Source organism: Muntiacus reevesi, chromosome 5, assembly GCF_963930625.1.
Source record: "Muntiacus reevesi chromosome 5, mMunRee1.1, whole genome shotgun sequence".
Classification (NCBI taxonomy): Eukaryota; Metazoa; Chordata; class Mammalia; order Artiodactyla; family Cervidae; genus Muntiacus; species Muntiacus reevesi.
Window position 1 is genome coordinate 86,324,224 of NC_089253.1, and position 26,835 is coordinate 86,351,058.

Here is a 26,835-nt window from a genome sequence, read left to right on the forward strand (position 1 = left end):
AAAATAAAAGGATTTTGTCCTTCAAAAGTGTCAGTACCAGTTTCATTCTTTTACAAGTGGCTGACCAGTTTTCCCAGCACCACTTGTTAAAGAGGTTGTCTTTTTTCCATTGTATATTCTTGCCTCCTTTGTCGAAGATAAGGTGTCCATAGGTACATGGATTTATCGCTGGGCTTTCTGTTTTGTTCCATTGATCTATATTTCTGTCTTTGTGCCAGTTCCATACTGTCTTGATGACTGACTTTGTAGTAGAGCCTGAAGTCAGGCAGGTTGGTTCCTCCAGTTCCATTCTTCTTTCTCAAGATTGCTTTGGCTATTCGAGGTTTTTTGTATTTCCATACAAATTGTGAAATTATTTGTTCTAGATCTGTGAAAAATACCGTTGGTAGCTTGATAGGGATTGCATTGAATCTATAGATTGCTTTGGGTAGTATAGTCATTTTCACAATATTGATGAACAGTATTGATGAACAATGTTCATCACAGCACTGTTTATAATAGCCAGGACATGGAAGCAACCTAGAATGCCCATCAGCAGATGAATGGTTAAGAAAGCTATGGTACATATACACAATGGAATATTACTCAGTCATTAAAAAGAATACATTTGAATCAGTTTTAATGAGATCAATGAAACTGGAGCCCATTATACAGAGTGACGTAAGCCAGAAAGATAAACACCAATACAGTATACTAATGCATGTATATGGAATTTAGAAAGATGGTAAGGATAACCCTATATGCAAGACAGAAAAAGAGACACAGATGTACAGAACAGGCTTTTGGACTCTGGGAGAAGGCAAGAGTGGGACGACCTGAGAGAATAGCATTAAAACGTATATTATCAAGTGTGAAACAGATCACCAGCACAGGTTGGATGCATGAGACAAGTGCTCAGGGCTGGTGCACTTGGAAGACCCAGAGGGATGGGCTGGGGAGGGAGACGGGAGGGGAGATCAGGATGGGAACACATGTAAATCCATGGCTGATTCATGTCAATGTATGGCAGAAACCACTACAATATTGTAAAGTAACTAGCCTCCAACTAATAAAAATAAATGAGAAAAAAAAAGTGTCAGTACCACACAAGATAAAGGCCAAGAAGTGTTCCAGGTCAAAGGAGGCTGAAGACACAGGACATGGTCTTAGACTTGATTCTGTGCTCGAGGTTGGGAGGGGGAGGTGGAATGCTGAAAGGACACTACTGGGGACACATTATTGTGTCAATGTAACACTCAGATTGTTAATTGTAGTGTGGTTATGTAAGAAAATATCCTTATTCTGAGGAAACATGTACAGAGATACTTCGAGATACATTACATGGAGTGGGGAAAGAGAGGGCCATGAACTTGCTGTGAGAATGGCAAATGATGGGACAAATGGGTCACAATAGGTAGAGAGGGTTTGCAGTTGTTCTTTGTACTATGTTGGCATTTCTTCTGAAAGCTTGAAATTATTTCCAAATAAAAAGTAGGGGGAAAAAAGATTGGGATTTCCTTTTCTTTAGATAAGGTGTTGATTAATCCACTCAAAAATTTTAAATTATTGTCAGTGAATTCCAATTTTTGTATACTTTGTCCCAATTTTATTTTTCTAGAAACATCCTTGTCTTTTGAGTTTTCAAACATATTAGTATATATAGCTGTTAATATTTTATAATTTTTAAAAATATGTTTTGCTTGTGGTTATTTCATGCTTTTAGAACATATTTTGTTAATTCACATCACCAATTTTCCTTTACCAGTTTTTCCAGAGGTTTGCCTTTTTAATATTTTCCTTGGAGAACCAACTTTTGGTTTTAATCTTATGGTTTGGTTTTTATTTCAGTGATTTCTGTCCTTAAGGGTATTCCTTTTTTCCTTCGATTTAAACTGTCCTTTATCTTCTTGAGTTGAAAGAGTAAATCTTTTGTATTCAGTTTGTCTCCAGATACGCTCAGGATAGTTTTCCTGCTGCTGTTTTACCTGCATCCTACCAGTTTTGACTGTAGTCGTCTGCTCTAGTATTTTGTAATGTGCCCTATATTTTCCTCTTTAACAAAAAAATTATTCTGCTTTATAATTTAGTTTACAGACTTTAGAAGGTGGTTAGCTGTTTGTAGCCTAAATGACACTCAAATGCAAATTTTACAAGACTTTTAATTACATCTACTCTAAAACTTAATACTTTTCCATATGAATGGTGAATCCATGCCACATTAGCGGGCGGGGGGGGGGGGTGACAACAAGAGACAAATGTCCTCTTATTTTCCAGATTATATTTTTTGAGTTTGTGTGTTTGTGTGAGGGTGTGGTGGATGGGTGGTTGAGTTGGGGAGGTAGTGGTAGTGGTCGAGGAAGGAAATGGGGCTGATGGGAAGAGGAATGAAAAGTGATTGAATTTTGTTCCTGCTGTGTGCTACAAAACAGTTCCCCTAAGAACCCTCATTAGTAAGTATTTATTAAACACCTAATGTTTGCAGGTTTTGGCTATGTAGGGAGGGGCTAAAGTAGTTAGGAATATGAAATTGATTCTCAAAGAGTTTAAGTGTAAGAGGATATACTTGGCTCACAGTCAATTTAATCAATAGTAATAGAGTCTGAGGGGAGAGTCAGGGGCTCACAGACTGCCATTTATTTTGCTTGATGTGATTTCTGGTGCTGAATGTCTTAAAAGTTTTGAAAGTAATTTCATCAGGCTTGGGGTTTTCACAGTACAGTTTTTGAAAGTTGCTTCAGTAGTATGGAATCAGATCCATTTAGTCATGCAGTAAAATGCCCTCAGCTATTTTAATGTGACCCACTGATTCTTAATGATGGGGCATGCATGTCTAATTCACCTGGGAGAACTTGTTGACAGTAAAGACTGCATTATAGAGATTCATTCTTCTTCAGTGTAGTTGGTGTAGGTTTGTGTTATTTTACTTTGGTGATTTAAAATTTCTTGACAGTTCTTAGTTGGTGATCATTTTTATCTATTTTAGTCTTTTTTCTTATACACAAAATTAAGGATATCTTTGCAGGCCTGTCTTTAATTAGCATCTGTCTTTATATAGGGACTGATATATTAGAGGTAAACAGTGATGCTATTGATAAAGCTATAGGGTAGCTTTATCAATAAGGTAGATAAGCTAACAATGTATTACACACTGATGTCAGGTGTACTAGGGTTCTTCAAAGAAACAGAACCCACTTGATATGTAAAGTGAGATGTTGGGTCACACGATTATGGAATCTGAGAAGTTCTACTGTCTTAAAGCTGGAGACTGAGGAAACCCAGTGGTATAATTCAGATAAGTCTGAACGCCTATTAACCATTGAAGCAGAAGATATAATCCCAGTAAAAGGGCTAGAGAACATGAGACGCCCCAACTCAGATAGTGAGGCAGGGGATAAAGGGCAAATTCTTCTGATCAGTCCCTTAAAGGATTAGGTGATGCCCACTCGTATTGGGGAGGACAGTCTACTGAGTCCACTGATTGATATGTTTGTTGTTGTTGTTCAGTTGCCAAGTTGTGTCTGACTCTTTGTGACCTCATGAACTGCAGATTTCAATGCTAATCTCACCCAGAAAGCTCCTAACTTTGGATAATGGAATTTAATTATGTGATAGTAAAAATAAGTCTCATGAGATTTAATGTCTTTTGGCTGTCTTCACACTAACTGTGAATATTGGGATTTATATATATATATATATATATATACATACACACACACACATGCAGAATTACTGATGATAAAACTAGTATATGCTCGTAGTAGAAATTTAGAAAGTATAGAAAAGAATAAAAAAAATAAAGGGGCATAATCACCAAAATTCTAACACCCATAGTTTTGGATATCTGAAACTTTTTGCTGTCCCAAATATGTGTATATATACACTGACAAATACAACTACAAACACCCATGTGAGAATCAATGCAAAAGTCTGTCAATAGGAAATTTTAATAAATAATGATATATCTGTATGAAAATTTGAATAAGTAATATATTCTTATGGCTCAAAATTCAAAAGACTTAGGGTATTAAAAAGTGAAAAATACCCATCTATCCAGTCACTCAGTTTTCCACCCTGGAGGCAACCAAGGTGGTGCTTTTTTTCCCTTTCGTTTTTAATTCTTTCAGAGAAATTTATGCATGTACAGGTGCCTTTAGTACACAGGTGCATACATAGTAACATACTATATGCATATGTTATTATGTACTTTGCTCTTTTATTGGATTTTAATTTTTATCAAAATGATGTTTTCATAACAAAAAGTCAGCTCTACAAGGATTTTTGTTCAATTGCTTTTGCAAAGAAGTCAGTCCTTCATCCCTCTTTCCTCATTTTTCCTTTTCAAGGAAACCACTTTGATGTTTTAGCTGATGAATTTTGTTTACTTCTTTGTCTCTAAAATAATTGTTTTAAGTCAGTTTTAGGTATGTTACTGCAAATGATCAGATTCTCTTGGTAATGTAGTTCAGTCATAATTTGGATTAGATCAGTATTCATGACTATAAATGATACAGCTGAGCCATGTAGTAAAACATGTTACTTTTCCTTTTTCTGTTCTACTTTTCCATTTTCATGGGTCTAATATTTGATTTGTGTTTTCTTTTTTTTTTTTCACCCCTTCCCCTCCCCCCGACCCCTGATTTGTGTTTTCTTATTTTTCTCCTTAATTACAAATTGTCTGCTAGTTATGTAGATTTGTTCTTGAGATTTTCAGAGACTCCTCTAAGTTGTGCTGTTAATTCCATCCTCCAAAAGAAGACTCTTCCAGAGCTTCTGATGACCTCCAGTTTAGTTTCGGTTGCCCTCTGTGTACGTTCAGCTGTCATCCACGGAATTCTCTTTGCAGTCACCCTGGGAATTCCCTTTTGCTCTTTCATCTCAGTACTATATTGTAATTATTGTGGTTTCTTAGATGTCTAATTTCCCCACATTAAAATCTTCTTGACTATTCTGTTTATATAAACTTTAGAGTCAGTTTGTCTAATTTTTTTAAAGCTTTCTTTTTTGCAACTTCAGTGTGTGGTTTTCAAGTCTTCCATATAACCTTGAATTGTGTAAAATTGATTTTTTTTCAACTTAATATCAATTTCAAATATTTTTACTATTAAGAACATAGAACACGTATGTGTATTTGTGTAGAACATTTCTCATTAAGTTTATATTTGGTATTTTATTGTTTCTATTATAAATGGGGACTTTTCTTCTGTTAACTCTTAAAACTGGTGGTGATGATTTGAGTAGAGTATCTGTTGATTTCTTTCTTAATTTTATACCTAGGAATATTATTTTATACCCAAGCCTTCTTTTAACAGTTACTTTTTAGTTTTCCAACCATATAAACTCATCTGCAATTAATGATAATTTTACTGTATCCTTTCCTGTTTTTATACTGCCTTTGTCCTCGTATTATGTAATACTAGTGATAATGGACATTCTTGTCTTATTTCAGATCTAAATAGGGGTATTTCGGTTTCTTCACTGATTATGATAGTGACTCTTAGGCTTATGTGTTATGCATGTATTATGTATTCCCTATGTTAAATATCTACTTATTACTATTTTAGTGACTTTCAAAATCTTGATGGCTGTATAAATTTATCAAATGTTTTTTGGTGATGATAGTCTTGAGTTTTTGTTCCTTGATATTTTTGCATAGTAAAATAAAATATATTTTAAACCATTTTGGAATATCAGAGCTAAACTCTACTTGACCATAACAGTGGTGTGTTAAATCTTTGGTATGTTAATGGAGAGTTTTTCTTTTTTATTTTCTTTAGAAATTTCGTGTCTGATTTCATACATATTATTAACCTATAGTATTTATATATATGTACTGTTTCTGTTGATTTTTGATATCATTGTTATGTTCCCTATAAAATAATTTGGAAGCTTTACTTCTGTACTTTGAAATGGTTTAGGTAGCTTTAGCATTATCTGTTCTTAAATATTTGGTAGAATTTAGAATATCAGTGGCATCTGGTGCTTTTGAGGAGGTTAGCTGTTTGTCAACTTTCTCTGTTCCTTCTGTGATAATTGTCAGATACTCTTATTATTGTGAAGTATTTCCTGTTTTACCTTTGTGAGATTAATGATGCCTTACTTGGAGTGCTGGTAACACTGTTTATATTTTTCTTAGGGTATTAAACAAAAAACCTTTGTCTTATGTGCATTTGTCTTCATCATTAAATTGTCAAATTGTTAAGAGCATTAGGATAAGAACCATCTGTTTGTCTATTGCCTCAAATTCTAGTTCACGGTATGGAATATGTTGATTTAACAACCTTATTATTATTGTTTTTTTTCATCGTGACGGTGGATGTTTTACAGGCTTCCCAGTTGGCATGTGTGTTGTAAAGAGAGTTCTTCAGCTTCATCTTATTACTCTCAAGATGACAGTTGTGCACTAGAAAATGAAGATGTACAATCCCAGAAAAAGGTACCTTAAATAAAGATGAAGTTGTAGTTTGTGTATTAGCTTTCTGTCTTCTCAAAACATTTGGAATAAAGATATTTCAAAATACTATGACATTATTATTGATGGAAATTTGTAACTTTCTTTGCTATACTTTGAGGAGTTACTTAGGTAATTCTGAAATTAACCTAAATATTTATTTATTCTTATTGCTTGTATTTGGAATATTGTAGTCCTACAGTAAGGAGAAAAATAGTGCCTGTTCAGAGAACTGAAAACTAGGACTCTCTTTTTAATACTTTAACTACTTACAGTGTTTCTAAAGAAACCTGAGTCTTATAAATTAAAAACTATTAGAAATGAGAACTATAGGGAGAATCTGAAATTAATGGCTATGTACTTTGTTTCATATAATTGGGTAGAGTGAATAGACAGAGTCCAGAAAATCTGATGGTCTCTAAATAGTTTATTATTTTATCATTTTAAATGGTAAAAGGTGATTATTGACTTCAACTAGATTTGGCTCCCCCTCATCCCTCCCGAAAATCAATGTACTTATTTTAAATTAGAGGAATAATTTATATATACTGTAAGATATTCATCTTTGTATCCCCTTCCCATCCCTAAAGGAACCAAAATTTGCTGTTTCTTATTAAAACACTCAGACCATTTTCTTTGTGTGTAGATACATCATAGCTCACAAAGTAATGTTTTAATTTTTAGTAAAATGCCATAAATTTTGCACAGGTAACTTCCCCTCTTCCCCAGCAATATCTCGTGGATACCTTTGTATGTTACTGTATTATTCTGAATAGCTACATTTTTATTTCATTATATGGGTATGTTAAATTTATTTAAGCATTTTTTTAACTGACAGGCTCTCAGCTGTGTTTATACGTGTATGTTTGTGTCTGCATTTGTGTGTGTGGATGCATAAACTTTAATTACATGCTTGGGTGTTTTCTTTTTTTTGGCATGATGTTTAGAATGGATTTAAATATCTGAGTTATACAGGATCTGTTTCAAGGATGGAGCAGTTAAAATTTTGAAGAGTCTTGCTGGATACCTCTCCAAAAAAAGTATAATTGTATGCTTCAGTGCACAATCTGTAAGACTTAAAGCTAATCTCTTCTTTGATGAGAAATAAGACTTAAATGTTGTTAAGAATGAATTTAAGCAAAGCGTTAAGGAAGGGGAAATAGACGTTTTTTCAGTAAACATTTGGTTACCTATTATGTTCTTTACAGGCTTAGAATATGATGGATATGAACTTTGCTTTTATGAAACTTATATGCTAGAATATACATTTAAAGACAATATATCTGAAATTCTAACTTAACAGTATCAAAAGAGATGACACAAAAAGCTGTAAGCATATATGTTTACCAGATATGTACTGATTTTTTTTTTTGTACTGATCTTAACTGTGTGTCTAACATACAGTGCTGGGTGGTAGGACCAAAGTGCTTATTAAGAAATCAAATGTAGTGTATATTTGGAAGGCAGCTATGCTCATTACTATACCGCTAGTGTATACATGTAGTATACATTTGAAGTGAAGCAGTAAGGAGAGTAATGCATGAAGGCAGACAATAAGCATGGAAACAAAATTATTAAAATCACAATAAAGTGTTTTGGTTGTATAGAAAAACAGTCTTAATATTGCTTCAGGACTATTTTGTGAAACAGTTTTGTCAGTTGGCCTTTTCTTTGTTGCAACACAGGATGAAAGAGGGGGACCTGTCAATGCTGAATTATCGGGAAAAGTAGGTTCAAGCTTACCTGTTCCTCCAGAAGAAAACAAATTAAAAGATGACTACATTGTGAATGTACAGGTAAGGTTTATTGCTTTGCTTTTTTTAATGATATGGCCTTTCAAACCACTTCACAACATAGAATACCTTTATTTGGTCAACATATTGTATATTTTTTTTTCCCTTTCTTTTTGTGATCTCATGCAACTAGCTTTAATACTAGTCACCTGGTAGGTACTGTTTTTGAGAAAATTCAAAATTACTGATGTAATAATAGTGAATGGGACCGTTTTCCTTGTAGTATAGGTTTGGTTGTAAATCTTTCTTTTTAGGTTCCATTTTGACTCAGTATAATTTATCTTCTCTCAGGTTTTCAGATGTCAGGGGACATTTTTTCTGACTTAAAGCATTTGTATGTAGAATACAGATTATTTTGATAGCAAAATTTTATCACTTAGTGTGGAATATTAATAAATAATCATTAACTAATAGATTGAGTATGTTTTTTCCCATTTTCTCTCATATTGTATCCTAAATATTATTTTTCATTCTATATACCAGATTTTATGAAATATTTAAAACTAGACCAGAGTGTAACTTAATCAAAATGCTGCTGCATCTGGAAACCATTTAATATCAGGAATAACTGAAGAAACTGGGGATATTTGGTCTGGAAGGAAGAAGGACTAAGGAAAAACTAAATATCTTAAATATTAACAAAAATAAATTTCAGCTTAAAAGGAGGGGGAATGCTCTTAAATAAAACACAGCCAGAGTTATTTTGTGATTTAATTGCGTTATCTAAGGAGATATAGCACATTTCATTTTAATGAATTTTGGAGGATGTTTGGAAAAAATTTGTGCATAAGAGTAAGGGAAAAGTGATCTCTGTAGCCCTTCAGTTTTATGAGTATCCAAAACAGTCTTGCCATTGTTCATTTTCCTGAATTTTTATCATGGTATCCTCTTGTTCAAATACATTGAAGTGTTTACTGCATCTCTAGAGACCTATGCTGTTCAGTACAGTAGCCACTGTACAGAGCTCCCTGTGGCTCTTGTACATTGGAAATGTGGATAGTCCTGGTTGAGATTTGCTGTAAGTATAAGATTCACATCGATTTTGGAGACTTAGTATTAATAAAAGAGAAAAGAGAGTGTAAAATATCTTACTAATTTTTTATGTTGACTGATAATGCAATATTTGATGATAATGGTTCTTTTCTTAAAACCTCCATCATAAAATGAAAACTATTTGTATTCCTTTGCTAGTTTTTCATTCCAGTGTAAATTCTTCAAATGATCACATTTTATTTGATATTCTTATTTTATAAGAATTTTTATTTTATATCACATTGTTTATTTTATATTCTTTTATATTTATATTCTTTTACATTTTTATTCTTTTATATTTATATTTTTTATATTCTTTTGTATTTATATTCTTCTATATTTTTATTTTATATCACCTTTATTTTATATTCTTCTGACTCTGCCTCTTTTCTTTCTGCTGCTGTACTGGCTTCTGCTTTTCTTCAGAGTCCTAGTTTTTCTAGTTCATAGTAGTCCTTAGATTCTCTTTTCGTTGAACTGAGCATGTGTACCTCTCATTTGATACTCAGTAAGTATTGTCTACTGTGTGCTAGGTGCTAGTACGTGCTAGGCTCTAAGAACATGAAAATCAAGAAAACATAGTCCTTACTCAAGACATTTATAATGGAATTGAAGAAGAGAAATAAATAAGGGCAATTAAGGTGTTATAGATGCTGTGATTAAAGTCTATACAGATAACAGTGGAGGCATAGAAGAAGGGGAATGGCTAATTCTATATGGAGTTGGTTGGTGTGGGGAAGTACTTATAAGAGGTTTTCAAACATAAGTAGGTATTAAGTATGTTTCAGATTATGTTTTGGAAGAGTGAAACAGAGCATACAGGCCTTAAAAGAGCAGCCAGAATCATGTATTGCTTTGTAATGTTACTTACAGATGCCTTGTACTGTTATTTGTTGATATACGTTATCTTCTAAACTGCTCAGGGACAAAAAACTATGTGGTACACTATTTTATACTATTTTAATATATACTATTATATATTAAATACTAGTATATAGTATTTTATACTAGTAAATAGTAATACTATTTAATATATACTGTTTTATATATTTACATAGGATTTCTGTGTTGCTGTAGGATACATTAAGGTAATTATAGTAAGAGAGAAATTTTGTAGGTCCTGATACAAAATAGGAAAGAAGAAAGACAAGCTGTTTTGTCCTGGTTTATGAAATGCCATGACAAATCTGTAGAGCCTGTATTGTAATATGAAATATATTCCTTAGGGTGGTCATGTTAGAAGAAGAGATTTTTACAAAAGTACTTTTTTAGTGAACATTATATGGTTACTTTTGAGACATACTTTTTATAATATCCTACTTCAAATAAAGAGAGAATTTGTTAATCCCAACATTAAATATAACTGACTTTTTTAGAAACAGGATACAGAGTCAAAAAAGTTAAGTCCATCTGTGACTGAGACACTCCCTACAGTTGATCTTCATGAAGATTCTTCCAGTATACTTGTGGACAGTGAAAATACTGAAAATATTTCCAGTTCATCTACCTCAGAGATCACTCCAGTCTCAAAGCTTGAGTAAGTCATTACAAAGAAAAAAAGAATATCATTAGATAATGACAGAAAAATTTCTTTGATACTTAAATTTGACCTTTATGCTGTATAGCAGACCTATATAATAATGCATGTGTTTTGTGTTTTTATTTTTTAATGTAATGATCTTATAGCATAATGAGTATTTATTCTTCTAACTCAGGGAAATTGATTATATCCCAGCATGAATTATCTGCATAATATAGGTAAAGTGAGATTCTTGTTTAAGAAACATGGTACTTAACTGACTAATCTTTCCTATAATTATCAAAAATTCCAATGTCAGAGTATTCATTTCCATTAAGTATTACTGTGTCATTCCATTCATTGTATGTCTTTGTATCATAGCTAACTTTTTCAAGCTTGATAATAAATATTTGGAATATTTAGATATATTTGTAATATTTTGGTTTCTTTTTCTCTCTTTTTAAAAATGTTTTATACCATTTTTAAAGGCTACTTTCCATTTTCAGTTATTACAGAGTATTGGCTATATTTGCAGTGTTTATACTATGCACTGGAACCTGTCTTATAGCCAGTACTCGTGCCTCCCACTCCCCACCCCTGCATTGCTCCTTCCTGCAGAAAAGGAAAGACCTACCCATTTGAATGCAGAGTTCCAAAGAAAAGCAAGGAGAGATAAGAAAGCCTTCCTTAGCGATCAATGCAAGAATTAGAGGAAGGCAATACAATGGGAAAAACTGGACATCTCTTCAAGAAAATTAGAGATACCAAGGGAACTTTTCATGCAAAGATGAGCACAATTAAAGGGCAGAAATGGTATGGACCTAACAGAAGCAGAAGATATTAAGAAGAGGTGGCAAGAATACACAGAAGAACTATACAAAAAAAGATCTTCATGACCCAAATGATCACAATGGTGTGATCACTCACCTAGAACTAGACGTCCTGGAATGTGAAGTCAAGTGGGCCTTAGGAAGCATCACTACAAACAAAGCTAGTGGAGGTGATGAATTCCAGTTGAGCTATTTCAAATCCTAAAAGATGATGCTGTGTAAGTGCTGCACTTAATATGCCAGCAAATCTGGAAAACTCAGCAGTGGCCACAGGACTGGAAAAGGTCAGTTTTCATTCCAATCCCAAAGAAAGGCAATGCCAAAGAATGTACAAACTGCTGCACAATTGCACTCATCTCACATGCTAGCAAAGTAATGCTCAAAATTCTCCAAGCCAGACTTCAACAGTATGTGAACCATGAACTTCCAGATGTTCAAGCTGGATTTAAAAAAGGCAGAGGAGCCAGAGATCAAAATTGCCAACATCTGCTGGATCATCGAAAAAAGAGAGTTCCAGAAAAACATCTATTTCTGCTTTATTGACTATGCCAAAGCCTTTGACTGTGTGGATCACAACAAACTGTGGAAAGTTCTGAAAGAGATGGGAATACCAGACCTGGAATACCAGGTCAGGGAACACCTGACCTGCCTCCTGAGAAATCTGTATGCAAGTCAAGAAGCAACAGTTAGAACTGGACAAGGAATAACAGACTGGTTCCAAATTGGGAAAGAAGTATGTCAAGGCTGTATATTGTCACCCTGCTTATTTAACTTATATGCAGAGTGCATCATGCAAAATGCTGGACTGGATGAAGCACAAGCTGGAATCAAGATTGCAGGGAGAAATATCAATAACCTCAGATATGCAGATGACACCACCCTATGGCAGAAAGTGAAGAAGAACTAAAGAGCCTCTTAATGAAAGTGAATGAGGAGAGTGAAAAAGTTGGCTTAAAGCTCAACATTCAGAAAACTAAGATCATGGCATCTGGTCACATCACTTCATGGCAAATAGATGGGGAAACAGTGGCTGACTTTATTTTTTTGGGCTCCAAAATCAGTGCAGACGGTGACTACAGCCATGAAATTAAAAGATGCTTGCTCCTTGGGAGAAAAACTATGACAAATCTAGACAGCATATTAAAAAGCAGAGACATTGCTTTGTCAACAAAGGCCTGTCTAGTCAAAGCTATGGTTTTTCCAGTAGTCATGTATGGATGTGAGAGTTGGACTATAAAGAAAACTGAGCATTGAAGAATTGATGCTTTTGAACTGTGGTGTTGGAGAAGACTCTTGAGAGTCTCTTGAACTGCAAGGAGATCCAACCAGTCTATCCTAAAGGAGATCAGTCCTGAATATTCATTGGAAGGACTGATGCTAAAGCTGCAACTCCAATTCTTTGGCCACCTGATGCAAAGAACCAACTCTTGGAAAGACCCCTATGCTGGGAAAGATTGAAGGCAGGAGGAGCAAGGGATGACAGAGGATGAGATGGTTGGATGGCATGGACATCAGTTTGAGTAGCCTCTGGGAGTTACTGATGAGGGATAGGGAAGCCTGGAGTGCTGCAGTATGTGAGGTTGCAAAGAGTTGGACACGATTGAACTGAACTGAACCCTCCCCATTGGTAGCCACTAGTTTGGTCTCTGTATCTGTGCGTCTGCTTTTTTTGGTTAACATTCACTAATTTGTTGAATTTTTTAATTCCACATATAAGCTATCTCATACAGTATGTATCTTTCTCTGACTTATTTCACTTTTAGCATAATGCCCTCCAAGTTCATCCATGTTGCTGCAAATGGCAAGATTTCATTCTTTTTTCTTTTTGCTAGGTAGTATTCCATTGCCTGTGTGGATATGTATATGACAGCTTCTTTATCCTTTCATCTGTTGGTGAACACTTAGATTGTTTCTGTGATTTGGGAATTGTAAATAATGCTTCTGTGAACATTGAGTACATGTATCTTTTCAAATTAGTGTTCTTTTTTTTTTCGAGTACATACTCCAAGTGAAATTGCTGGGTCATAGTTTTAGTTTTTTGAGAAACCTCCATACTGTTTTCCACAGTGGATGCACCTACTTACATTCTCTCCAGTAGTGTGCTTGGGTTCTCTTTTCTCCACATCCTTGCTGACATTTGTTACTTACTACTTTTTTTTTTTTAGTTTATTTAGTTTTGGCTGTGCTGGATCTTCATTTCTGTGCATGGGCTTTCTCTCAGTTGGGATGAGTGGGGATTATTCTCTAGCTGCAGTGCACAGGCTTAGGTGCCCCACAGCATAGGGAATATTAGTTCCCGGGTCAGGGATTGAACCCAGGTCCCTCCATTAGGAGGTGTACCTTAACCACTGTACCACCAGGGAAACCCCTGTAAACTTTTTTTTTTTCCATTTATATTTATTAGTTGGAGGCTAATTACTTTACAGTATTGTAGTGATTTTTGCCATACATTGACATGAATCAGCCATGGATTTACATGTGTTCCCCATCCCGATCCCCTGGGTCGGTGATCCCCTCCCACTTCCCTCCCCACCCCATCCCTCTGGGTCTTCCCAGTGCACCAGCCCTGAGCACTTGTCTCATGCATGCAACCTGGGCTGGTGATCTGTTTCACCCTTGATAGTATACTTGTTTCAATGCTATTCTCTCAGATCATTCCACCCTCGCCTTCTCCCACAGAGTTCAAAAGTCTGTTGTGTACATCTGTGTCTCTTTTTCTGTTTTGCACATAGGGTTATCGTTACCATCTTTTTAAATTCCATATATATGTGTTAGTATACTGTATTGGTCTTTATCTTTCTGGCTTACTTAACTCTGTATGATGGGCTCCAGTTTCATTCATCTCATTAGAATTGATTCAAATGAATTCTTTTTAATGACTGAGGATTAATCTCAAAAATACACAAGCAACTCCTGCAGCTCAATTCCAGAAAAATAAATGACCCAATCAAAAAATGGGCCAAAGGACTAAACAGACATTTCTCCAAAGAAGACATACAGATAGCTAACAAACACATGAAAATATGCTCAACATTACTCATTATCAGAGAAATGCAAATCAAAACCTCAATGAGGTACCATTACACGCCAGTCAGGATGACTGCTATCCAAAAGTCTACAAGCAATAAATGCTGGAGAGGGTGTGGAGAAAAGGGAACCCTCTTACACAGTTGGTGGGAATGCAAACTAGTACAGCCACTATGGAGAACAGTGTGGAGATTCCTTAAAAAACTGGAAATAGAACTGCCGTATGACCCAGCAGTCCCACTCCTGGGCATACACAATGAGGAAACCAGATCTGAAAGAGACACGTGCACCCCAGTGTTCATCGCAGGACTGTTTATAATAGCCAGGACATGGAAGCAACCTAGATGCCCATCAGCAGATGAATGGATAAGGAAGCTGTGGTACATATACACTATGGAATATTACTCAGCCTGTAAACTTTTTTATAATAGCCATCTGATAGATATTTCTTTGTGGTCTTGATTTTCCTTTTCCCTAATGATTAGTGATGTTGAAAGTTTCCTTAATTTAGAAAGTCTCTTGTACTTCTAGCTTCAGCAGCATTACAAAAAACAAAACCCCCTTTTTAAAATAGTATGTTAAACATATCCTTTGTCAAATGAGTTAGCTTATATAAAACGTACAGGACAGTATCTGGCATAGAGTAAGAATATATGCATGAGTGAATATAATTTTTATCATCACTGCTATTTTTCTGCCACAGGCACTTTTTAGATACACATTCTTTTCTAGAATATGAAGGACTGGGTTGAAAGAGTTGTACACAAAGATGGTACAGTTATCATTTAGGAGTTTGCCCTAGTAAGGGATGAGGGAACAGAAGACATGCTTAGAAATAATGATAGTTTAAAAAATTTTTAAATACCTAGTATTTAAAACTTAGCATTTAAACACTTAGTATTTAAGCCTAGATACTGTATATCTGAACAGTACATCTTATTTTCTCATTATATTGAACATGATTATCTAGTGAAAAGAAAGGTAGGGAAAAATACTAAGGTATATATATTTTAAATGAAATTATAAAATTACTTCAAGAACTTTAGTGAAGCAAAGTGACAAAATCAAATATTAACCTATAATATTTTGTTTTAAATTTTGGTAATTAACTATTCAGAGGCCAGGCAAGGGCACCAGCAGATCAATGGTCCACAGTTCACATGTTTTAAATCTTTATACAACTTACAATATGTGAGTTCTTGAAAACCCTCTGTAGAACTATAAAGCATTTTTTCCTGGTTTGGATTTGTTTTGGAAATCATTAATATCACTTTTAACTTACACTGCATTATGTTCATTAAATTGTCAGATTGTCTTTTTTGTTTCTATTTTAGTAAAATAGAAGACTCTGGTACTATCCCTATAGCCAAGCCAGGGGAAACTGAGCAGTCTGAAACAGATTGTGATGTTGGTGAGGCCCTTGATGCAAATGCTCCAGTTGACCAGCCTTCCTTTGTCAGTCCACCTGAAAGGTGAGTGTGAGCTGTTGTTTGCGCTTTATATGATTCTATAATAAATGGCAGTGTCACATTTGAGTAGACTTTGGTGCATACTTAATTCAGCTTTATGATTGAGAGAAAACTTCTTTGTGCTCCTTTCTTGGTTTACTTTGTATTCATGTATACTTTTTATAGTCGGATTTGTGTATACTTGTTATTCAGCTGAAATTTATTGATTTAATATGCCTTTTGATTTCAAATAGCCTCGTCGGCCAACATATAGAAAATGTGTCATCTTCGCATGGCAAAGGAAAGATAACAAAATCAGAATTTGAATCAAAAGTTTCATCAAGTGATCAGGGTGATAGTGATCCAAAATCTGCATTGAATGCTTCTTCAGATAATTTAAAAAATGAGGTAGGTAAATAACATGCACTATCTCCTACTTTGTTACACAGTGCATTTTCGTTTTTAACTATTCTTGTAATTTGTTAATCATATTTGCCATAAAGTTAGGGGATCAATAGTTAGTGATGAATGTGGAACTGAGGTGAAGTGTGCTCCCAGAGAGCAAGTGGTTACTTCATGAAACTATTGCCAGTGTAATGTTCGTACATAAAGTTGTCCCAAATATGAACTCTCTTTGGTTATATTTAATTATAAATGGTTTTCTGCCACCATAGACTGTTTGGTACCAGAAGCATAAAGCCCTTTTTAAAGCAATTTTTAAAGAGAACTTTGTAGAAGTTATGATTGTTTTAAGTTATCTTCAGATTATAACTCAGTAATACAGGGTTAAATTTAGGTTCTCCAACTAGAATTATTTTAAAGGGACATTTTAGCCTGTGTTATTTGTGTGCAAAATACACCTAGACCAGCTTATTTTAATGAATATGATCCTTAAAGGCAAGGCTCATCCCTGTATAATAGTTTTATTTTCTTTTCTCCTTTTGACTTTTACTTTGACTTCATGTAGAGGCCAGTACACAGGCCAGTACAGAATTTCCTGAAAGAATGTTGGCAGAGAAGTGTATTCCCTTCATCTAAGAAATAACTAAATAAAAGAGAGAAAGGCCACTCTATGAACTTAACAAAAACAAAACATGGAATTGGAGTTCAAAGTACTGAGTGCCACGTATTTGTTTGTTTCTCATTTAACTTTTCTGTTCTCTACCTTTTCTTTTACATATTTTATGTGATTCTGCATTCATCACTAACTAAACTTCATTCTGGAGACCTGACCATCATTGGGCTAGCTGTCTATAATGCTTCTTATAAATGTAGGAGGTCAACATTTCATAGTCCGAGATCTTGTAGGAACAGTTTCCCAGTGAAACAAAGTCAAGTGTGTGTTACAGTTCAGTTGTTAAATACAGCAGGCATAAATAATATTTAGACAAACATTATAAAAATGTCTTCTTTAAGCTATTTAAGTACCAAATGTAGAATTCAAGCATGGCAGCTAGTTTTGTCCAAGGTTTGCTTGTTTGCCTTGACCATTCACAGCAGTGTCTTGCAGATCCTTGAGATAATAGGGATAAGCTCTCCCACTCACACAGACTTAACTGGGCAGAACTATTCTGAACTGGATAGTGTATAGAAGTATTGGACACTTTATGATATGTTTATTCTCTGACAGTTTTTCTGAAGTATTAAATACTTTAGGAGATAATTAAGTAAAAGAATTCCATTCCTTTGCTTGTTATAATGCTTTGCAAAGTAATTTTATTGTGTTGTTTAGTTTTTTTATTTGTTGCTAAGAGGTGAGAGTGATTGCTCTGTCTGGCCCTCAAAGAGTGTGTGTGTATTCTTACTTTTTATTGTATTTCTTTTAGTATTTGGGCTTTACTTTCAAGCATCTCAGCTAGATTAATTTTTATAAATATTTGTTTATTTTCTCACTTAAACTAAATTTTTACTATTTAATTTTTAAATTAGTATAATGCTGGTTTTTTAGTTTTATTTTCTGTGTATTATTTATTAAATAGCTACATACTTTTATAAGTTTATGTGTTCTGCAAAACACTCCCCACATGGAGGTTGTAGAGGGACCAATTTGCTAGCTTGTCTTCCTAAAGAGAGTTTATAGAAATTTGTGTTGATGTAGTCTACTAATATACAAATTAGCATTAGTACTCAAAAATGCACCCTAATATGAGATTTGTGCCATTAACTGAAGTGAGTGAGTGAGTGTTAATCTCTCATTTGTGTCTGACTCTTTGCGACCCCATGGACTGGAGCCCACCAGGACAGAGCTCTCCTGTCCATGGAATTCTCCAGGCAAGAAAACTGGAGTGGGTTGCCATTTCCATCTCCAAGATTTACAGTCTAAATAGATTTTGTATACTTCTCAAGGCATTATTAATAAATGCATTATGTATTGTATTAGGAAGACAGAAATAATGTTAAAATGGAATCAATATCCTTGCATACATTCTTCCAATTAAGGTTAAAATGACAGATTGAATGTATGCCCTCTCCAGTTACATTTTTTCTCTCTGCTTCAAATGTAACCACTATCTTGAATTTGCTTTTGTTTTTTTTTACATTTTAGAACATGTTTTTAAACTTTTTTTCAAATATTCATTGCTATAGACAATACATACTATTACTTGGCATATTTTGAAACATAAAATGGTATCTTTTTTTTTTTTTGATATCATTCTTAAATATCATTTTACTCAACATTATTTTTGAGTTTTGTTTATTCTTTGTTTTCACTGTTACATTTGATTCTACCACAATTTACCTGTTCTTCAATTCATAGATATTTAGGTTATTTCTAATTTTTTGACATTATGAATAGTGCTATATTAAGTGTCCTTATGCATATTTTCTTAGGCACATATGTATGTTTTCATTGATATTTATATGTAGGAATTAAATTATTGGGTCATAGAGTATGCGTATCTTTAATATTGCTAAATGTCATACTCACTTTAGCAGTCTCATAGATGTCCCATGGCTCAACAGGCTATCACATTTAACCTCCATCAGATTGGCATAATTTATTATCTTTAGTTTTCATTTGTATTCCTTAATTTTACTGAGAGTGAGCATTTTGTATTTTCTGTTTACTCAATTTGCTGTTCCTCTTCCACTTTTCCCTATTATTGATTTGTAGGCATTATTTATGGTTAGTAATAATCCGTTGTTGTCTGAATGTGTTTCATATATTTCTATCTGTGGCTTATTGAACTGTGTGGTTTATGGTCTTTTGATATATTTAATTTTCAAATTTTAAGCTAGCCAGATGTATCAGCCTTTTAAAAAATGATTTCCTTCATCTTGCTGAATCCTGGTATAGCCTGAATCTTGAAGGTATCTTTTCTATACTTTCTTTAAAGCTTTGCTTTTCACATCTAAGTTTTTACAGCCACCTTAAAATTTTATATAAATGATACTTTTATTTTTAATTTTTTTATTGAAATCTTCTCTGGTGGCTCAGCGGTAAAGAACCCACCTGCCTAAGCAGGAGCTGCGTGTTCAATCCCTAGGTCTGGAAGATACCTTGGAGAAGGAACTGGCAACCCATTCCAGTATTCTTGCCTGGGAAATCCCATAGACAGAGGAGCCTGGCAGATACAGTCCATGGGGTTGCAAAGAGTTGGATACCATTTAGTGACTAAATAACAACAGCAACAATAGCTGATTGATAGTGTTGTATGAGAGTCAGACACTACTGAAGTGACTGAGCACGTTGTGTTACTTTCTTTTGTATAGAAAAGTGAATCAGTTGTATATATACGTATATCAACTTTTTCTTTATATTTTTTCCTCATATAGGTTATTACAGTGTTCTATGTGCTATACTGTAGGTCTTTATTAAGAGTTTAGTAGAAACAGTATGCATGCATACATGCATGCTTAGTTGCTCAGTACTATATCTAAAATTAGCTTGCTTTAATATATATATTATTTTAATGTAGATTTTAAGATGGATGCATGGCAATTATAGTATCTGTACAGTTTTTGTATGGGTAATTGTTGGCTTATGAAATTATATAGAGTTTTTTACAACCCATGCTAATATTGCTAACATATGGAGGGATTCATCCTATGGTACTCAGGTAGAAGGTTTTTTTTTTGTTTGTATTTTTTTTTTTTTTTAGGTAGAAGGTTTTAATTCTTCAAAGAGAAACTCAGCTTTTAAGTTAAACCAAAACTTTCCTTTGTATGTTTTTGTTTTTTCCAAAATACCATCATTCATTATAAAATTGGGCTTCTAGTTTAATTTGACAGAAGCATTTCTATTTACTAGTATAATTTATTCTATTTTCTCTGTATTCTTTGAAATCTGAAATCTTATTTATTTTTGACATTTCTTTCAGAGTTCTGATTATACAAAGCCAGGAGAAATTGACCCTACAACTGTTACAAATTCCAAAGATCCAGAAGATATACCAACATTTGATGAATGGAAGAAGAAAGTTATGGAAGTAGAAAAAGAAAAAAGTAAGAAAGTACTATAATGTAATTTTTTTTTTTTAAGGGATTGGTTTAAATATGCAGTTTCTCTTTTTAATTGGTAAAATTAAAACTTCTGAAAACTTTTTAAAGGTAAAACTTACCAATATGCTTTTGGCTACCCACATGGAATTTATCTGTGTCTGTGTCTTACTAATCTTGATTAAAATCTACTATTGTAAATTATTAAACAAGGCTAAAATAAGATAAAGTCATTCTCAGTTTGTAAGAGGAAAGTTGAAGCCTGGAAAGTTCTCAGTCATAAAGCTTTAAACTGTAACCAGAATTGGACTAAAATATTACACTTTCTCTTTGTCGTTAAAAATCAGAGTTAAAAATTACTGTTGGGGTTAGTGATGGATAAACTTCTATCCTTAATACAATAAAATGTATATGCAAACGTTTCGATTCTCATAGTAAACTTCCATTTTGTGAATTATACTAAGCATAAGTCAAGTAATGTGAATTTTCGTAGTTAATATACTAAGGATAAAAGCTATTTCTTATGGGTTTTAAAAATATTCTCTTTAGTATTAAAACCTGGACTCTAGATGGTAGCCTGTTGTTCTTCAGATTGTTTGCTGTGGGTATTTTCAATCATAATCATCATATATATATGTTCATAATAAGGTTTGTCTGCAGGTCAGTCAATGCATCCATCTTCTAATGGAGGTCTACATGCCACAAAAAAGGTCCAGAAAAATCGAAATAATTATGCTTCAGTAGAATGTGGTGCCAAAATTTTGGCAGCTAACCCAGAAGCCAAGGTACTTAAGTGTAAAATTCTTCTATATATATAGGAAGCTAGAGATTTTATTAAATATAAGCAGTGGTTTCCTGGAAACTATATTTTGACATGAGCTATTTTCCTAATCCACTAATAAGTGCAAGATTATGCTTTTAAAGACATAATTTCTTGCATGAATTCTTAGTGTATTGGTTGATGCATTGCACCATATTTTTTTTTTTTTTAAGAGTAGTTATAGGTTCCCAGCAATATTGAGAGGAAGGTCTAGAGATCTGCCATATACCCGCTGTCCCCACATGTGTTGGTCTCTTCCATTACCAACATCTCCCACCAGAGTGGTACATTTTTTATAGTTGATGAATTTATATTGGCAGATTGTTATCCCCTGAAATCCATAGTTTACATTAGAGTTCACTTTTATACATTCTGTGGGTTTGGGTAAATGTATAATGACATATATTTGTCATTATAGTATCATATAGAGTATTTTTACTGTCCTAAAAATCCTCTGTGCTCTACTTATTCACTTATTCCTTCCCCCAACTTTTGGCAGCCACTGATCTTTTCACTATCTCCCTAGTTTTATCTTTTCCAGAAAATCATATAGTTGAAATACCATATGTAGCTTTTTCAGACTGACTTCTTTCACTTAGTAATATGTATTTAAGTTTCATCCGTGTCTTTCCATGACTTGATAGCTCCTTTCTTTATAGTATTGAATAATACTCTGTTGTCTGGATGTGCCATAGTTTATCCATTCACCTACTGAAGGGCATACACTTGGTTTTTAAACTTTTAAAACCTGTTTTAAAAGGAAATAGCTAATAGAAAAAATCATTTTTCTTCTATAGCAACAGACATTTAATTTTAGGTGTTTTATTACAAGCCTTACTTAGCACAGTATAAACAAAACTTGTAAATTTTAGCCGCTTTTATGCTTTCTTCCCAGGTGTTTCAGTTTCTTAGGTATATTTTAAGATGTAAAAATATAGAAAACCTAGAAAACTTGAGAGTTGAAATAAATAATTTTTCTTTAAGTAATTTATTCCCTTCCCCCTTTTTAAAAATAGAGCACATCTGCTATTCTTATAGAAAATATGGATCTTTATATGTTGAATCCTTGCAGCACTAAAATTTGGTAAGTAATATAAAATTTAATAAAGTATACTTTATATATATATATAATATTAACCTTTTATGTTAGGGTTAGATTGATTTGTTCATATAGTCACTTAATAAGCACTTATGATTTGTTCATATGTCACTTAATAAGCGTTTATGATTGGTGCTGGTACTATACTTTCCTTAGGTCCCGGGGTATAAAACTGAGGACAAAATGTCTTTCTCTTTAGGGATGTCACACAAAATTGACAGATCTAGCTCAACAATTATCAAATAGTATGAAAAGTATGACTGAAAAGGTACTATAGAAACAGATGATATATAACTGCAGAAGAGAATGAGCTGGCTAGAAGAGGTGATTTATGAGCTGAATCTTGAAGAATTAATTCCTTGAATTCATAAGTAAGTCACAGATAAGGGAAACAGAGGTATTCAGGAATTACAAGAAGGGACCAGCACTAATAGGAGCGAATGTCTTCTGGGCAGCTGTAAGTAGGAGCAAACTAAAGAAGCTGTTTTAGTGATTACAAGAATAGAGGTACAACTAGAGTAATCATGAAAGATGAGCCAAGAGACTCAGTTGAGCAGTAATTAGGCCATTCATGCTATGTATACACAGCTTAAAAGTTTCTGAGGTTTATCTTAAAGACCATGGAGGGTAGTGTTTGTTTTAAGTAAGGAAATGACATGACCTCACTGGCATTTTGGGAAGGCTTATCCTCAAAAGACGGCCTACAGCATAGTGCAGTTGGAAGCAGTGAAACCAGTTAGGAACGTGCTGTCATAGCTCACGTGGAAAATAAGGGCTTTAATTAAGGCATGGCAATTTCGATAAAGAAGAGAAAATCTGAGAAATGTTTATAGCAGCTAAAATTGACAGCTTTTGCTTAGAAGTTGGATGTGAAGAAGACAGAGGCATCTGATAAATCTCCCTGGATTTTGGCTTCATTGCTTCAATCTAATTCTTGCATTAACTAAGAATATAGACAAAGAAACTTATGAGGGATATATGGGGGAAATAATGTTTAATATGCCAACAGTTTTATTAGATTACTTGATTTCGTTGATCAAAAGCAGCTATTTTAAAAAAGAATTGAGGTAAATCACCACCATTTTACTGATTGATTAATGATGTGGTGTAGTCATTAAGTTGTGTCTGACTCTTTGCGACCCCTTGGACTGTAGCCTGCCAGGCTCCTCTGTCCGTGGGATTTCCCAGGCAAGAATACTGAAGTGGGTTGCCAGTTCCTTCTCCAGGGGATCTTCCCAACCCAGAGATTGAACCTGCATCTCCTGCTTGGCTGGTGGATTCTTTACCACAGCCTCCTGGGAAACCTGTTTTCCTCTTTAGATAATTGTTTATTCACACTTTTCCCTCTGATTTACAATAATACATTTATCATAAAGTTCTCTTATATATGGGAATTTGTTTCTGTACTCTTTGTCCTGTTCCTTTGATCAGTTTATCATTACCTGCAGAAACATCACACTCTTTAGCTTTATAAATCTTAATACCTGGAAGGGCAAGTTCTTGTACCATATTCTTCAGGACTGACTTGGCTGTTCTGCCGCTGCAGAAGTGACTTAAAGTACGTAGTTGATTTACAAAATTGTATTAGTTTCAGGTGTACAAAATAGTGCTTCAGTATTTTTCTTGATTATATTCCATTTAAAGTTATTACAAAATAATGAGTATATTTTCCCATGCTGTGCAATGTATCTTTGTTGCTTATTTAGTCTGTGTGTAGTATTTTCTGTCTCTTAATTTTTTACCCCTATGTTGTCCCTCCCCTTCCCTCTCCCTCCTGTTAGCCGTGACTTTGTTTTCTTTTCTTCTTGTCGTCTTCGTCGTGGATGGCTCGGCCCTGAGTTCGTGGGGTCCTTTCTGGGCTCTCTGTCCTGAGCCGCTGATCTGTGTGTCTGTTTCTGTATCTACCGTGCTGTTGTGTTTGTTGTATAATCTGCAGTTAGGGAGCATGATATCTCAAGCTTCTTTTTTCTCAGGATATTCTAAATTTGAATCTCAACTGTAAAGCCTTCCATGCCTCAGGGAAGATGTTAATTTTAAGTTAAATATGTGATTTCAAAAATACGGCATTCATGTGACTTAAACTCAAAAAGGTGTTCAAAAGAGGTAGACGAGCTACAATACACTTCCAATCTGTCATCTATCTTCCTATTCAGTGTTAAATTTTTAGGTACCTTTTTATTTTCTTTACGCAAAAACATAAAGATTTTATTTATCTCTCAGTTTTCACAGCAGCATATTATACATAATATTTATCACTTTGAATTAAGTTTTAACTTAAAATTTTCTGGTCATGTTTCTATTTCATTCATACATAAAACTTTTTCTTTTTTTTTTGATAACTTCATGAAATTCCATTATATGATTGTACCAATTTAGTCTTACGTTGATAGTATTTGGGTTGTTTATAGTAATCTTTTGCCAGAACAGACAGTTATTATAAGTAAGCTTGTGCATGCGTTGTTTATACTTGTGTGAGTAGATGAAAGTTTAAAAACCATATTTAAAAGAAGTAATTATGAGGCTTGTATGCCTGCTAAGTTGCTTTAGTTGTCTCCAACTCTTTGCAACCCCATGGACTGTATAGCCCACCAGGCTCCTCTGTCCATGGGATTCTCCAGGGGAGAATACTGGAGTGGGTTGTCATGCCCTCCTCCAGGGGATCTTCCTGACCCAGGGAGCAAACCCTTGTCTCTTAAGTCTCCTTCATTGGTAGGTGGGTTCTTTACCACTAGCGCTACCTGGGAAGCCCATACATGAGACTGTGTAGGTTTTCTATTTCTTCTCAACTTAGTTTTGGTAAATTAGTTTGGTTAATTACGTTTTTCTAGAAATTTGTCTTTGTCCATTTTGAAGGTTTTTGTAATGAAGTTGTTTATAGTATTTTCTTACAGTTTAAAAATCTTTTCTTTATACCTTTGCAGATTAGTCTAAGGTCAGCTCTGTTCTTTCTCAAGATTATTTTGGCTATAACGGGGTATTTTGTGTTTCCACATAAATTTTAGAGTTATGCATTCTAGTTTTATAAAAATGTCATTGGTATTTTGATAGGGATTGCATTGCATTTGTAGTTTGCCTTGTGTAATATGTTCATATCATCTAAATTTTGACACGTGGTATTTTATCAAAGTACTCTAAAGTTTAGGTCTGCTACTTTACTGATCTTTTAAAATTTCTGACCTACTATTAATTAAGAAAAGCATGTTGAAATTATATGTGTCAGCTTTTGTATGTAGTTTTACTAATTTACATGCGGTGTTATCTACCTCTAAGAAAATATAAAAGATGAGGCTTAGATAAAAAAGCATTTTAAAATCAACCTTTATGAGGAACAATTACATATGTACTACTACTTATATATATATTATGAGTGTTTACTACTTTAATATAAGTTTTAGAAATGTTAAATCTTCTTGGTGAATTGACTGTACACCTGGTAATACATTTGTCCAGAAATTTATTTTAATAGTATTAGTAATATAGGTTATATCTTCTTAGAAATTGAGAACATTGTATGCAAAAGAAGTAGAGGAGAATTTGCATTTTCTTCTTAGTGCTCTTAAATAAAAAGCAAAATCTGAGTCTGATTTTCTTTAGTTTCCTCTCTCTTGGGTGTAGAACAGACAGTGTTTAGGCTTTGGAGCCAGATAGATGTGTCTTTTAACTTTTAACTTTGTTACTTAAAACAAATGACTCTTAGTTAGGGCTCTTGATTCTGCCTTTTTAACAGAGACTAATGAACTGTGGTTTGAAAAAGGTAGTTAATTTTCTCTGACCAAAAAACCTCAAGTTGGTATGTGGGGCAGGGGTATAATAGAAAACAATTAAAGGACACATATACCTTCTGTCATGGCTTTCTACCACCCCCAAGATATTGTCCCTGACTGCACTGCTGTGATGATTTCTTCCTATCACATCCTCAGTCTGACCTGTAAGGTGGGAGAAAGCAGAAATAGAGGTGGCAGCTTCCTTTTGAAGGCTGGACCTGAACGTTGCACTGGACGCTTCTGCCCACATCCCATCACATAATTAAGTAACATTGCCAAGACTGGGAAAAACAGTCTTTGATTAGTGACTGTATGCTTGGCTACATCTTTGGAGAGGGGAACAAGTTCTGTTTTAAAAAGGCAGAAAGGAAAAACGTGAAGTAACCAATTGAATAATTCTGTAAAATAGAGATAATCTCCTATGCATTTTGGTTGTAAGAATTAAATCAGAGCATGGACATAAATCATTTAAAATGATATCTGACACAGACTGAGCATTCAGCAACTGTTAGTATACTTTTCATCAGGAGCTGTTCCCCGATCATGGCTGTTCTTACCATCTTCTGGATTCAGTTCTGTTGCTCCCCAAGATTAACACAATATGTTAATTGTAATGCTTTTTAATTTAACATTTAC

The 26,835-nt window shown here is 34.1% G+C and overlaps 1 protein-coding gene across 8 annotated transcripts in view; it reads left to right on the forward strand.

Annotated features, from left to right (window-relative positions):
• Positions 1-26,835, forward strand: part of SUCO (SUN domain containing ossification factor) — an 87,553-nt gene that overhangs the window by 15,556 nt on the left and 45,162 nt on the right. For 6 of the 8 annotated variants that reach the window (XM_065935714.1, XM_065935715.1, XM_065935716.1 and 3 more), the window contains exons 2-9: positions 6,304-6,412; positions 8,113-8,223; positions 10,629-10,789; positions 15,963-16,100; positions 16,331-16,484; positions 20,399-20,522; positions 21,165-21,301; positions 22,353-22,420. In XM_065935714.1, the coding sequence (XP_065791786.1) occupies positions 6,304-6,412; positions 8,113-8,223; positions 10,629-10,789; positions 15,963-16,100; positions 16,331-16,484; positions 20,399-20,522; positions 21,165-21,301; positions 22,353-22,420 (1,002 nt within the window). The remainder of the gene's footprint in view (positions 1-6,303; positions 6,413-8,112; positions 8,224-10,628; positions 10,790-15,962; positions 16,101-16,330; positions 16,485-20,398; positions 20,523-21,164; positions 21,302-22,352; positions 22,421-26,835) is intronic. The other 2 variants (XM_065935718.1, XM_065935720.1) reach the window with 1 other exon arrangement.